Below are 15,102 nucleotides of genomic sequence, written 5' to 3' on the forward strand. Positions count from 1 at the left end.
GGAAGCGGAAGGAAACGGACATCGATGAAAAGACATGCATCCGGCGGAATTTCCTTCACCGGAGCAATCCCGGAAGTGGAACGTCGAGGAAATAGACTAGAATCAACATATCTCTCCACTGAAGGGAGGTTATTACTGCTCAGTAGGGCAGGGTACCAAATTCGATACTTTTTAGGCACCGACCGAATTTCCTCCTTAGTATCGAGTATCGAGAAATGCCTCATCATTCAGTTCCAAATTTCAATACCTAAGGAGTAAAAATCATCAGCGTCAGTGAGACAATAAGCATGCAGCATGCTTCTACAAAGATCTAATAATCCTGCCCTTTGGCTGTCCAACATTACATGTCGTAGAGGCACGCAGGAAAAACATTATGTTATGCATCCATAATGTTGTAATTTCTTTGTTACGGCATTGTCTTTGTTAAAATGGATTTTATAAATTGGTAATGATCGTCCAGGAACCGGCATCAAAGTCAAGTTTTAGAACGATACCCAGACCTACTGTTCATGGGTGCAGGTTGTTAAGTTGGCACTTTTTATAGTTTCTATATGTTTGAACAGAACTGATAAAAGCTGCAGTACCAGTTTTTACTCTGTCAGGTTGTTTACTTGTCTCCTCTGCGTCTCGTCTAGGTTGGTTTTGGCCTGGAGCACGTGTCGAGGGAGCAGATCCAGGAGGTGGAGGAGGACCTGGACGAGCTCTATGACAGTCTGGAGATGTACAACCCCAGCGACAGCGGGCCTGAGATGGAGGAGACCGACAGCATCCTCAGCACACCCAAACCTAAGCTAAGGTAACGGCACAGGCACAGGTGTAATATGACAGATCACACACCTACAGTACACAACATAGTCGCCTACCTGGACATGTCTACCACTGTACTTACAAACACTTTGGTTCTGCATGCTCGACAATGCAAACACCAATGGGACTTACTGTTTGCATTGACAATTCAGAGCCCCCTCTGTTGGTGAAGACTGCTCACTGCAGTCAAATATTAAAGTTTATTTGAGGTTTCAATGAACCAGAATTGAGTCAGCTGACCTAAACCTTAACTTAAAAAAGAATATTTTTCAAATATAATAATAAACAACCCAATTCCCAATGATTTCTTTCAAGCATAGATTTAGGAAGTTTTTTAAGTCAGAGTAACTGAATGCATCAAAAATCTATAATCCCTTTTTTTACGACCCCCGGAAAGGTTTGTTCTTAAGAGGTCAATAACAGAGTCAGAGAGTAGCGGATAAACCATTTTTAAATGGGTCTTCAAACTTATTTTTAGTCCTTTCCTGTGATCTCAGCCTCAATTCTTCCTCAAAATATAACAAAGCACTCAAAACAGCACTATTTGATGGTGTTATAATGTAGTGCTATGAAACCTAAAAAAACAAAGGAGCAATATAAATAAACATTATCCTCATAATACAATGCTACAGTTCTCTTAAGTTTTAATCATATTAACATTATTATGACACCTGTGCTTTTCCTACCATGACAATTCAAAACGACAAAACAACAAAAGTCACACTTTTATTTTCTAATGTTTGTGTCTGTGTGTGTGTTCAGGCCCTTCTTTGAGGGAATGTCTCAGTCCAGCTCCCAGACGGAGATCGGCAGCCTGAACAGCAAAGGCAGTTTGGGTCGAGACACTTTCAGCCCGGTGAGTAACTTATATCCAAGAGGAGGAAGCAGCAGCTGCAGCATCAGCAGTAATTTATGTGAGCTGTGGGGAGTTCATGTGACACTTAGGAAAACCTGAACTGTTTGTTTTTTACCTCGGTCTCACTGGGAGCTGAGTGCAGTAACTCTTTATTGTTCCCAAAGGCAAATGACTCCAGACAAGACCTCATTTAAACTATGTACAAAAGACACGTGTTACAGGTGCAATACACACCTAGAGCCGATTTACCTTGTGACACCCAAAAGGCTTTTTTAAAAGTATTGTTAAATTAAACAATCTGAATTGTGTGTGTGTGTGTGTGTGTGTGTGTGTGTGTGTGTGTGTGTGTGTGTGTGTGTGTGTTTTAACTCTACAACAACCATGGAATATATCCTGAGCCTGACCTAGAACATTGCTTAATTCTTGCTCTTATTTTTGTACTTTATTTTATTTTGACATTTATTTACTTATTTTTCAGCTGTTTAGTATTGCTATTCTTGCCATACATGTGTTTGCTTAATTTTTGTCTTTTATCTATTTGTTTTTTTACTATTTGTGTACTCATGGGGTGAGTTGTTGGGCATCTGGGAGGGGGATGGGCTGATTGATGGGGAAAAAAAATAAAAATGTAAACAGTGATTTGTACAGACTTTAAACTTTGTTGCACAAATTATAATTAATATTAATTAACATTATAATTAAACAATCTGAGAAGTAATAAACACTATTTGGTCACAACCAGTCAACATATATAATCTGTGATGAGTGGTCACAGATTATTTTAAGGGATTATAAACCAAAACATTTTTTAGATTATTGAGGTTATTATTGAGCTTAAACTTTCAAACCTTTTTCTGTTTTAGCCTCCAATTAATTTAGTTTTGATCGGAGATTTTGGATTGCATTTTTTTGTATTGTTTTTCTTTCTCTTTTCTTCTCTGTAGTGGTTTTTGCTTTTGTTCTTTTACATTTCATTCAACCCTTTTATGCATCGTGGCAGTTGTTGCTGTAATGTCATGCCTCACCCCGTGGTTTAGGAGTCATTTGAATGTTATAATAAGTAGACAATAGACTTTATTGACATAGTCTTAACCTAATTACTAATTTCACAAAGTGCTTCACACTCACAGTTTCCACGTGGCACTCAATACCATACAGTAACATAAAACACATAATAAGTGTAACAATGCACCACAAATTGAAGCAGCATAAGCTTGAAAACAGCATGCAACTCTGCATTGATGAGATAAACGTCCCAAATTTGACGCCAATGAAAATCGCCATGCAGGGAGACAGTGTGCAAATAGAACATTTCAGAAACGTTTCCTTAATGGAGCAGAAATCCAATAGCGTCTTTCACAGTCGCCATCTGCTCAATAAAAAGTGTTTTGAATCTCGTGCTGAATGGATTTCCCTGGATGTCTCGGCTGCATTCAAACCGCTGCAGTTCCCTCTTTCATAGTAATACTGAAGTAAGCCTTTTTGTGTTGTGACTAGTGTCTGCACACTTCCTAAAAAGATGTTTTTAGTGGGAAAACTCTGCTTTCATTTCAGTAAATAGTTTTAAATCCCATTTATTAGTGTGAAAATGAATAACTGCATATTGCGTAAAGTAGTGGAGAAAACTAATATATTTTGCTGTTATGTTAGAATGGTTAGGATGTTTTTTCCCCCGTTGCTGTATAATAAATTCTGTTATAGTTTTATATACTAAATGTCGAGTCTCATTAAAGGTCCAATGTGTAGGAATGTCTCCCATCTAGCGTTGAGATCATATATCGCAATCACCTCTCTCGCGCCACGCAGTTCAAAGTACGTATTACAGCTACGGTAGCCTTCACGCTTCAAAAAGCTGGTCTCTTGCTCGTTTCGGTATCCTTTTTCTTTTTCTGGGCGAAGAAGAAGACTCCTGTTCCTGAAATTTGGATTTTGAATCCGTGTGGTCCTCCATGTTTCCTTCTTCAAACTTGCCGGGGCCGGGAAGCTACGATACCCATTAGCAGCATTAGCATCACCTGTGAGTTTATGTGACAGCGAAAACACGAAAGCCGGAACAGTATGTCCTGTATGTCCCTTACCGGCTAACGTATTTCAAGATGGCGCATGAATATGGAGCAAATACCCCAGTTCATGTGAATGCAATTGTAAAATTTCAAGCCAAAAGGAATACTTGAAATTGATGGTGGTGATAAATATTCATGAAAAAGGACAGGTTTGTGAACGGGCAACACAGATTTTGATAATGAACAACTAAACACGTTACACACTGGACCTTTAAGCCTGTAGACTGACTGTTGCTCCCTTGTCTTACCAGCAGGGGGAGCAGCCTGCTTTAGAGAAGATGAAACACTCTCGCAGCCGCAACCTGGAGGAGGCTCTGTCTGAGACCGACACACTGGTAAGACTTGTGTGTGTGTGTGTGTGTGTGTGTGTGTGTGTGAAGTAGAGAGAGTTAATGGTGTGTCGGGATCTTTGTTAATATCACTTCGAGGGGGGATTCGCTGCCATCTGTGCAGTAAGTGAGACAGATTGAGAGAGACGGAGAGAACAGAAGAATGGGGTGCAAAGTGATGAAGTGTCTTTAGAAGATTGCTTTAGGATTGCCAGTATCTCTTTTTTCTGACACTGTGTGTGTGTGTGTGTGTGTGTGTGTGTGTGTGTGTGTGTGTGTGTGTGTGTGTGTGTGTGTGTGTGTGTGTGTGTGTGTGTGTGTGTGTGTGTGTGTGTGTAGGAGCTAACAGATCAGGAGCTGTTTGCGGAGGTGGGCCCCTGCATCATGGTGTCAGTAGCAGAGAAACCCCGTACACCTCTGAAGAGCAGCAAAAGTGAAATTCAGGCCATGCCATCACCAAGGTAACAAATCACCCCATACTACAAAAAGAAAACTCACATGGGGACAAACTGCAAGAGATTTCATTTCATTTGAATGTGTTATTCATTTATGGCTAAATATTTTGAGCAAACTTAATATTTTTGGCTTTACTGTTGTTAGAGATCACTGACATTCTTTCTTTGTCTGTTGAGGCCTAGAATAAAACACATAAGTTAAAGGTCCCAGAAACACTGACCACTCAGAGCAGACTGGGCTTTTTTAGGAGGGGAGCTCCCTGCATTTTAAAGAAATTTTAGCCTGTTTTTTTTAACCATGTTGTGTGTCTCTTCCCCCCCTCCCAGGTTGGATGGGGGCCACACGCCCAGACAAAAGCGCATTAGCACTCCCATGAAGGAGAGACAGCTGTCCAAACCCTTGAGTGAACGGACCAACAGCTCAGACTCGGAGAGATCCCCGGAGCTGGGACACAGCACGCCGGTAAGTTAGCATCCTTTCCAGGATCTTAACATAAGCTACAGCATCATTCTAACCTCGGACATACATCATCACGTTGCCCCAACATGCCTTTGCTCTGTGTCTTCCTCTACTCGCTCCCTTCTTGCCTTTTCAAAATAAAGAACACAAATGCATCCTGATAATCTCCGACCTGCCTGAAGCATGTGCTGCTGAGTCATCTGAAGAGAGGGTTTATGTACTGTACTGTGTGTGTGTGTGTGTGTGTGTGTGTGTGTGTGTGTGTGTGTATGTGTATGTGTGTGTGTGTGTGTGTGTGTGTGTGTAGCTCCTGAGGAAGGCAGTGTACGACCAGCTGAACCATATTCTGTTGTCGGACTCCGCGCTCCCAGAGAGCCTGATCTTGGTCAACGGCACTGACTGGCAGGGTCAGGTAAGTGTGTGTGTGTGTGTGTGTGTGTGTGTGTGTAAAGCATTTCCCTAACAACAACTGGTGGGTGTTTTTCATCATGCATCTAAACCTGCTTTTACTGTGCGTTGCAGTATGTTGCAGAGCAGCTCCAGGTACAGAGGCACCCGGTGGTCTGCACGTGTTCGTCGGCTGAAATCCAGGCGGTGCTGTCAGCTGTGCTCACTCGCATCCAGAAATTGTGAGTGTTTTTGTGAAAAGCTAACATTCACACACACGCAGAAACACACACATTATGTGTATCTGCATACAGATGGTTTGCAGGATGACTCCTTTTCTTTGTCTTATTTCCTGCTCTAAGCCTTATTTTTTCTATTTTCTGTCTTCTGTTTCTCTGTTTGACCTTTTTTCTCTTCTTCTCCTTCGTCCTCCACATCTCTCCCTCCTCCTCATCTTTGCCCTTATGACTCCACATCTATAACTTGACTTCTTTTTATGCCAAAACAATACTTTTTATGCCTCTCCTATCTCTCCCTTTTTCTCCTCCTCACCCTATTTTGTCTCTCTCTCTCTCTCTCTCTCTCTCTCTCTCTCTCTCACATACATACATACATACATACATACATACATACACAATATTGAGTTTACTTTATTGGACTTTGCCAAAAGTATTTAAGGGAAAATAGGGATAAAGAAAAATGAAGCAATGGTGGTTAAGATACAAACTGGTAAATAACAGTGAACTTCAAAAAGGGATCATTATACATCTTGTAAACATCCAATCTGAGAAAAATATGTTAATGGTAGAGGCTCGATGTTTTTTGGTTTTATACAGAAATGTGCGTTTTTCATCATCGGAGTCATAAAACCTGGAACTTTGTAATTTCTCAAGGTCCTCTCATTTTTCACTGTTTTCTGACTTCTTTTTTTTTTTTTTTTTAAAGATGAAACGATTGATGTCTAGGTGTCAGTGGTTACAGATACAGTCTCCTGATGACACCCCTCTCTCTCTCTCTCTCTCTCTCTCTCTCTCTCTCTCTCTCTCTCTCTCTCTCTCTCTCTCTCTCTCTCTCTCTCTCTCTCTCTCTCTCTCTCTCTCTCTCCGTCCCTGTAGCTGTAACTGTAACTCGTCCATGCCCAGAGCGGTGAAAGTGGCGGCGGTGGGCAGCCAGAGTTACCTAGGAGCCATCCTGCAGTTCTTTGTCACTCAGCTCGCCAGCAAGACGTCCGACTGGCTCAACCACATGCGCTTCCTGGTCGTGCCTCTGGGTAAGTGAGTCTGCGTGCGTTTCCTTGGTGATTGAGAAGCTTTTGCAGAGTCATGCTGCAGCAAGGTTTTCTTATTTTGGGGAGAAGTGTCTGTGGAGTGACAAACCTCTGTTTTATTTTCCAGACTTCATTACACACAGACACTTGTGTGCACGCTGATTTAGTTTAGAGAGACATTGTATCCTGAGAATTGCACTGATTGGCTCAATTGTAGCTCTACAGTTACACCTCATAAAATAAAGCTGACTTCACTTTATTTTCAAAGCATGTTCACTTTTTTGTGTTTTTGTTGTTGCCCAATTCCGTCCACTTTCTCTCCATCTCCTTCCTCCATCAGGCTCCCACCCGGTTGCCAAGCACCTCGGCGCCCTTGACAATCGCTACAGCTCCTCCTTTCTGGACGGGGCGTGGAGAGACGTGTTCAGCCGCTCTGAGCCGCCACAGACAGGTAACACCCGTTGTATGGATAAACACATGCAAACCTCCGTGGGTGATAAACGCTGAACACAAACGCACAAATGTCTCCCCTCTCATCTCCAGATCAGTTGGATGTAGCGGCAAGAATCTCCCAGTACATTAGTGGAGCCACAGTCACACACCAGCTGCCCATCGCTGAGGCCATGCTCACCTGCAAACACAGGACGTGAGTACAAACACCACACAAACCACACAAACGCAAACCACAGCATTTACTCTGTATGCTTTTACTAATACTCTCTGTCCTCTCCATTTCCAGGCGAGATGAAGACTCCTACCAGAAGTTTATTCCTTTTATAGGGGTAAGATTTGAGCTGCTATTACAGTAGGTTGCAAAAGAAAGAAGAAGAATTGATAGGCTATTGCTGATCATTTAGACATTTTGCTGACAACGCTTCTTGTTTTCCAGGTAGTGAAGGTTGGTCTTATCGAGTCTGGTCCTTCTCCAACAGGTGAGTGTTTGGAAATAATTTTAACACACATCCCAAACTAAATTAGCTGATGATGCGATAATGTTCATTTCATTTTGTGGTTTTTAAGGAGATACAGAAGAGGGCGTGGCGGTGAGTTTGGCTGTCCCATCCACGTCTCCCCCCTCCCACAGTTCCCCCACAGGGATGATTAAAGAGGCAGCCACGCCTCCCTCCTCCCCCTCTACGGGCAGCGTCCTGACAGTACAAGGGTAAGACTGACCTCCTCCCTTCTTTCTCTTCTTCCTTTTTTGCCCTCTTTGACATTCATTTTGCATCAGACTCCTTTATCTCTCCTTGCTCTCTTTATCCGTGGAGGTAAAATAACTCAAATCATTTATCCCCAACTCCTGGTGTTTGTTTGTTACATATTTTATTAATTATTTATTTCTTTATAAAAGCACTGATCTGTAGTGGCACCTTGAATTTCGTTGTGTTAATACACTGTATTTATGCAATGACAAATAAAGCTTGATTTGATTTGAAAGCACTGATACCACAATATAAACATATTTCATTTACCTTTAAAATGTTAGGTATCATCAGTATAAAAAGTAAGTTCTGAATGACCATTTATTTCACTGGTGTTAGATTTATTTTTTTAATGTTAGGTGGACCAGGTAGCGCTTAGTATGACTGCATTACACACTGTTGGATACAGTTAAGTACAGTTTATGCTTCATATCGTATGTTTTGAATGTAAAATTGTGACTTTAGAAATAACTAGCAGCTGTCTATGTTTGTTCTATGAGCAAAGAGTTGGATATTCTGTCCCTGGCACCAGTTTTGTCAACCAGTTTAGCCTGACTGGGAACCAGTTCCCAGAAGCGAGGGACTCTTTGATACTTCAGTCATCTTTTCATCGTTTGACTCAGTTGATTCATGCTCTGCCTGCTGCTGCAGTCCATCTCTGAAGAGCCAGACAGACTGTTGCTGTGTCTGATCTAATTTTTCTATTTCACCCTCTGCAGAATACATTTGGTGTTGAACATAATATAGTACTTTATTTTTATTTTTTAAACAGTTTCTAATGTCAATGAATTGTGGCAGACCAGGTGCTGCAGAGGCTGACAAAAAGGTTGCCTGCTCAGCAGAGCTTCTCTTGACAAAGTCCTCTCCTAGTTTTGTATTTCCTTCTTACATTTGTTCTGTTGAAACCTAAGACTGGAAAAAAAATGTCTCTCTAACTGTTGCTGAAAGTATCAACTGTGGTTTCATAACCACTTTCCGTCCACAGGAGTCCCAGTATGTCTCACGGCGTGGATGCCATCGGCCTGCAGGTCGACTACTGGCTGGCCTCCCTGGCTGAGAAGCGGAGGGAGGGCGAGCGACGTGACACGGGCTGCAAGAACACACTGAAGAGCGCCTTCCGCTCACTGCAGGTCAGCAGGCTACCAGGCGGGGGCAGCAGCGACCCACAGGCCCAGGTCAGCACCATGGCCATGACCGTGGTCACCAAGGAGAAGAACAAGAAAGGTGAGATCAGGATCAAAAGAGGAAATATCATCAGATGTTAGAGGATTTCATTTCATGTTAAAGGTCCAAGCACATAATGACACCCACACAGAGCTTTTACAATTCCCCTCTACCTCTCTTTAGTTCCCACCATCTTCCTGGGAAAGAAGCCAAGGGAGAAGGATGTAGACTCAAAAAGCCAGGTCATTGAAGGCATCAGCCGACTCATCTGCTCTGCCAAGCAGCAACAGACCATCCTGAAAGGTAACCTGGAGGATGAGGACGGTTCTGTTTATGTGTGTTTGTTTCACTACTACTTTGTGTTTTTCTTTTGTTGTTTCAGTTTTATTTCATCATTCTGCTAGTCAGCTGAGTTTTGTCTTCCGTTTCCCTCTAGTGTCCATAGACGGCGTAGAGTGGAACGACGTTAAGTTCTTCCAGCTGGCCGCCCAGTGGCCCACTCACGTCAAATACCTACCTGTCGGACTTTTCGGTTACAGCAAGCCCCAATCTTAGGGGTGCGCGCCAGCCTCCTGCCCTGGTCCTGACTTGACCCTCAACTCTCCTCGATCCTGTAACACCTTCGCGCAAAGACCCCGCCTCATAGCACCTGCAGATCTGAGAGAAGACGTTGAGTGGCTGGACTGTTTTCTTTCGTTAGTTTCATTTTGGCTACTGCTGTCTTATTTCTCTTTGGAGAGGACGAGGACGAAGACGGTGGTGCTGGGGTGCAGCGTTGTTACTAGTCACTTTAATGCCCCTTTTTGTGTGTGTTTGTGTGTGTGGTGAGTGTGCATGCACCCGTGAATGTACAGTGTGTCTGTGTGTATGTGTGTGGGTGTTTACAAGGGGCTTACAGCACAAGTTTATTAGCTAACTGCCATTTACGTTTCCGTTCTATGGAATGCAATAGCATGCAACAACTCACCGATTTTAAGCCCTTTAAGTCTGACCCTCAACTTTTTCGACCTCTTCAAGGTCCCACTCATCTCACTCAATCAAGACCTGATCCACACAAGCATGCTCACAGATACACCACTCATGTGCCACAAAACAATAATTAAAAATAAAAAAGTATCACAATAGAGCTTCAGTGTTTGCATGAGCCAGCGAAAACACAAAGAAAAGTCTCCTCTGTTCACAAAATACTGTCAAATACCAGGCTTGCATGGGGTGAATTTCAACACATCCCCTTCAAAAACAGTACTATTATTTTTATTTCAAGGGCTTCCATATACTTTAGAATATTTTCTGTACCAAAATAAGTCATTTGGATGTCTAATGCCAAATGTTTCCTTTCAAAAAAGAATATATATATATATATATATATATATATATATATATATATATATATATATATATATATATATATATATATATATATATATATATAAAGGGGAAGTGTTTTTTAAAATTGTGTTATTGTGGAAAAATAGAAAAACCTTCCCTTGCGCTGTTTTGTGATGCAAAGTGTACGTTTTTGTGAAGAGTTCCAGGGTTTCAGTGCAGGGGCTACTGTAACGCGTAGGTTTCTTTATCTTCTTATTTGCTATGCACTTAAAAATACACATCTGGGGGTTTGCATAGCACAGCTGAATAGATTAACCCAAGCAAATATGCAACCTGAAACTGAAATGACAAAATGCATATTTAAACAGTCCAAAACTCAGCAGCGTTGATGGGAACATAATGGATAAACTCTGTTTTTCCATGAGTATCTTTACCGCAAAAATGGGAGTTAAACACCTGCAATAAAGCACAATGTTGTTTGCCAGTTGTCCCCATAACAATCTTTCTTTGTTGGCAACAGACTGGCAGCTTTCTCTTCAGTGAAAACAGTGAACCTGGTAAAAAAAAAAAAAAAAAAAAATTACATTTAAATTAATTTTATAAGCATTTTCCATTTCTCTTCGGACTGCTTAATAACCTTAATTTTATCAGGAAAGTATTTGGGTTGATGTCAGTTATTTTGACAGTTCTGCTACATGCTTTCTCTAGGATGTCTTGAGGTGATTAGTGAGTGTACAGTAACTGGTAACAAGTGTGCGTGTATGTGGTGAAATAAATGTAATGTGGTCAGAAACTTAAAAAAACTAAATCACTAAATAGGAGGAATACTTTTTTTCTACCATGTGACAGAGAGCATGCAAATGTGTGTGTGTGTGTGTGCGCGTGTGTGTGTTGCACTGTGTGTTGATGATGTGGCCATTATCAACATCATTGATTATCAGATTAGGACTGCAAAAGCTGGTCGTTCTGTTTACTTTGTAACCTGGCACAAGGCAAATTCAGATTTTCCACTACTAAACATAAAAATTACAAAATCACATAATAAAATTCTGTTTTATTGAAATATGTTGATTGAAATTCAACTAACTTTGGTGCAAATCCAAGAATGTTATCTGCAACAGTAGTTTATAATAATTGTCCTAAAAGCAACATGCAATGCTTACCGGGCCTGTGTAGCTCTGCCTTGTGTCACCTACATTGTAACACTCTCCCATCTCCAGTGAAGTATTAGAAAAATAGTTTTTGTTTTAAGTCTTAATGCCAGTGTCTTTGATTTAAATGCTGTTTTTGTTGGTTTGAAAATAGATTGTTTTAGATTGTTTTTTTCCCTTGTGTCGATATTACAGTGTTAGAGTTGTGATGTCAACAGCACGTCTCAAACTCAGCTCATTTTTCGGTTTGACAGCACCTGTTACACATAGGTTTCACACCGGAGGGTTTGCTTGTTTGTTCACTCTCTTGTTTGCTTAATAGCTCGTCTGTGACCACTGAACAAACACTCAGTTTGGCGTTGATTTGATTAGAAGTACTTCCAAATATTTGAATGTATTGAATTTAGTTTACATGTGCAGTTTTAACGCACAAGTAGATGTGTTACTATGATATAATCATTTGGTGTTGTTTGGCCTGTGCAGTCATTTTCAAGTCTGCATGAACAGTTGACAGACAGCCAGTCTGGAAACTTTTCCTGAACCTTTTGGTGTTAACAACAAAAACCAAACAGCCAGTGGGCCTCGTGAAAGCACCCCCTTTGAAACCTGTCATTTTTCTTTACTTGTGATGCTGACAACCAGTTAAGGGCTTGACAGACAGACTGACTGACTGATAGCCTTCACACGCGGGCTGGGTTTCAGTTGTTGATGTGCTGTAGTTTGACTGTAGTTTGATTTCATTCCAAAAATAATTACATTTGAAAATACTGACACTAAAAAGCATACAAGTAAACATAATTTGTTCTTATGAAACCTAATCTTAAGACATTTGCTATGAAAAAAAGTACATTCATCTTGGTACCGCTTTAAAACAGCCCATACCAATTTGTCACTAATGACTTCATTAACGTTAATAAATAATTATAAAAATGCATTGAAGTTCATGATTGATCTGCTATTCTGCATTAATTAGGTCCCTCTGGTTATTTAACAATATATCAATATAAAAACAATATGGTTCTTACACCTGCACTTGTTTTTTAACAATGGGTCAAATTATTACATGGGATTTAAAATCTGTGGCTCATAGTGACAAACACCCAGAAAATGATCACCCAACTCTTAAGTTCCCTTCAGATCCTACAGAGCGTTTCAGCTCATTGTTTTGGTGCAAGGGCTGTAACTTTACCATTTTGGTTCACTCTCATGGCTCTCATCAGCGTATGTGTGTATTCTACCTGCTCAGCACCAAACAGCAGACAGATGCCGTTAGCAACTACCTGGGGAACATAGTGGAGCATTTAGCAGCTAAAGAGGCAGATATTTACCTAAGGAGTTGGTGGAGACTCAAACAGAGCAAAAATGAGAGTGGAAATAGGACTTGAATTCATAAGGTGGCCAGTAACACAGTTCAACTTGAATGATAGTATTGTTCTTTCACTACTGGATATATCTATCTAATAGGCAACCATTTGCTATATTGTTCACCAGTAATACCTTACTAATAACTACGAAATGACAATATGTGAATGATGTGTTCACAGCTTGTTTACTGCCTCTTAAGTGGCCAAATAAATTGAAATAAGGATATACTGTAGATGAACCAAAGGGATCCTTCCACCAAATATGCCAACACAATGTTTAATTTATTGTATTCATTGTAATAGCATCTTGCTGCTCTTTTTTTAAATATTTAATAAAGTTTAGTGACAACTTAGACCGTTTTTGTTTTTTTTACATTATACTTTATTATGAAAGGGTACCGTGTTTTTTTACATTTGGAAAATGGATTCCAAAATTAGTCTTTTCAAAATGTATTTACTTTTTTGGAATGAAATGCTTGATTTTTACTGAAACTGGAGGGTCAATGATCTTGTATTTGCTGTTAGAGACAACCTCTACTAACTCAAAATGCTCTTTGCCTTGTAGTGTTGGTAGCCTAATTAATGCAATCATGTGAATCTAAACTTTTCCTAAATGGTATATTGATGCCTCTTTCGCTTGTATCCTCCACAGAGAGGTTAAAGGTCAACTGATTCCCAGCTTACTGCTCACTGATTGAACTGAACTTGGAAATATTTGTCTGAAAGAGAACGTTAAAAACAAAATCACTGCCAAAACTAAAATGTGAAGAAATTGTGATTATATTCAGATAGATGTGTGGCTTTTTGGGGAGGTTGCTGATAACTGAAACCAACACAAGTGATGCTTGTTCTGAAGTCACAATTTCAAGTTCTTGATCTTTCATCAACAACTATCCCGTCATTCTTACAGTTTACACGTTTTCCTAAAGTCTCTTTAAAAACGCTGGATGTTCTGTAAGTCTTGAACTTGTTCCTGTGTATTTTTACCTGTTTATCTGTGTCGGCTGGTGTTTGTGACAGTGTAACGATGGTTCCTCTGACCTTGACTAGTCGTGGTTAGAGATTAGGAGCTGTTTGGTCCATCAATCATCTCTGTCAGTGATCAGCAGTGTCTTTTCTCTCCACCGTCCTCAGATATACCTCTGACGATGAGAGAGTCTTCTTCACCAGGCTTCCACAAGCTTAGCTTTCTAAAGTCATGTGAAATGATATTGTTCCCATTCCCTAACAGCTTGTAAATTCCGCCGTGTGTCCTTGTGGGAACGGGATTTGCCTATAAAAGCAGTAGATTTCTGCTCAGCTCAGAGTGTCCTAAGCTTGTGGACTTGTGGAGAGTATTTTGCACATTCCATTGTTTCTTCAGCAGCAGTCTTCAGCTTTTTTGCCTTTTGCCTATAACAATAACTATGATAAACTATAATGCTTGTACATATCGGATAGTACTTGTTATATTAGTTCTGTTTTTTGTTTGTATTAATTTGACATGTTTTGTAGTACTGCTTTTTCATGATTACTTTTGTCAATCAAACAGATGTGGAGATCAGAAGTGTTCATTGTTTCATTTGTTTTTTTAAATAAAAATATTCCTGATTTGTAACTCTGTCTCTTTTTTTTTTTAAATATAGGGTGTGTGTGTGTGTGTGTGTGTGTGTGTGTGTGTGTGTGTGTGTGTGTGTGTGTGGCTTTAGATAACTTCTTTATAAGCCTACTTAATACAAATGGCAGTAAGATTACAATACCATTAATAGCTAGCATTTTCTAAAGAAAGATAAATGAAATTAAAATAAATAAAAATGACAAAAAAAAATGTAAGATAATAAACCTGCAATACAAATTCACAGAACACAGATGTTCCATAGAGAGTTGACTTATAATGTAGATGCAGGACAAAAAATACACTGTTACTGTTGCAGTTACACCAAATAGTGAGATAGTGATACTTAGGCCTATAGAGAGTTGGATGAATAAAATTGCTTTTTATTGGGAATAAAAAAATTAAAACCGCATCAACATATTTTAGAAGGTGATATAAAGAGTGATAGGGTAAATAAATAGTGCACATGCTTGTGAAGCAGGTCAGTGGTACACAACGGGCCTCTCACTACCCTGATGCCCTCCTTGGTCTTTAGATACTGACCATAGACTGTACAGTCTATGATGCTGACATCAGAACACAAAGAGTATGAGCATAGCAAGAGGCTTCACTTCCACCTACATCCTGTTATGTGAATTACTTGTTTAATTTTTTATTTACTTTTTGACTATGGG

General features: G+C 40.2%; 1 protein-coding gene across 2 annotated transcripts in view; it reads left to right on the forward strand.

Moving 5' to 3' along the window:
• pacs1b (phosphofurin acidic cluster sorting protein 1b) overlaps positions 1-10,348 on the forward strand; it is a 56,516-nt gene extending 46,168 nt beyond the window's left edge. Inside the window, exons 9-24 of one of the 2 annotated variants that reach the window (XM_078275952.1) lie at positions 636-796; positions 1,570-1,663; positions 3,981-4,061; positions 4,395-4,516; positions 4,838-4,973; positions 5,278-5,382; positions 5,493-5,599; positions 6,473-6,627; positions 6,965-7,075; positions 7,168-7,270; positions 7,364-7,406; positions 7,514-7,556; positions 7,645-7,786; positions 8,812-9,050; positions 9,174-9,293; positions 9,427-10,348. In XM_078275952.1, coding sequence (XP_078132078.1) covers positions 636-796; positions 1,570-1,663; positions 3,981-4,061; positions 4,395-4,516; positions 4,838-4,973; positions 5,278-5,382; positions 5,493-5,599; positions 6,473-6,627; positions 6,965-7,075; positions 7,168-7,270; positions 7,364-7,406; positions 7,514-7,556; positions 7,645-7,786; positions 8,812-9,050; positions 9,174-9,293; positions 9,427-9,545 — 1,881 coding nt within the window. In that variant the 3' untranslated portion in view covers positions 9,546-10,348. Of the gene's footprint in view, positions 1-635; positions 797-1,569; positions 1,664-3,977; positions 4,062-4,394; positions 4,517-4,837; positions 4,974-5,277; positions 5,383-5,492; positions 5,600-6,472; positions 6,628-6,964; positions 7,076-7,167; positions 7,271-7,363; positions 7,407-7,513; positions 7,557-7,644; positions 7,787-8,811; positions 9,051-9,173; positions 9,294-9,426 lie in introns of both variants that reach the window. The other variant, XM_078275951.1, reaches the window with a different exon arrangement.
• Positions 10,349-15,102: the final 4,754 nt, after the last annotated feature.

This window comes from Sander vitreus, chromosome 19 (assembly GCF_031162955.1).
Source record: "Sander vitreus isolate 19-12246 chromosome 19, sanVit1, whole genome shotgun sequence".
Classification (NCBI taxonomy): Eukaryota; Metazoa; Chordata; class Actinopteri; order Perciformes; family Percidae; genus Sander; species Sander vitreus.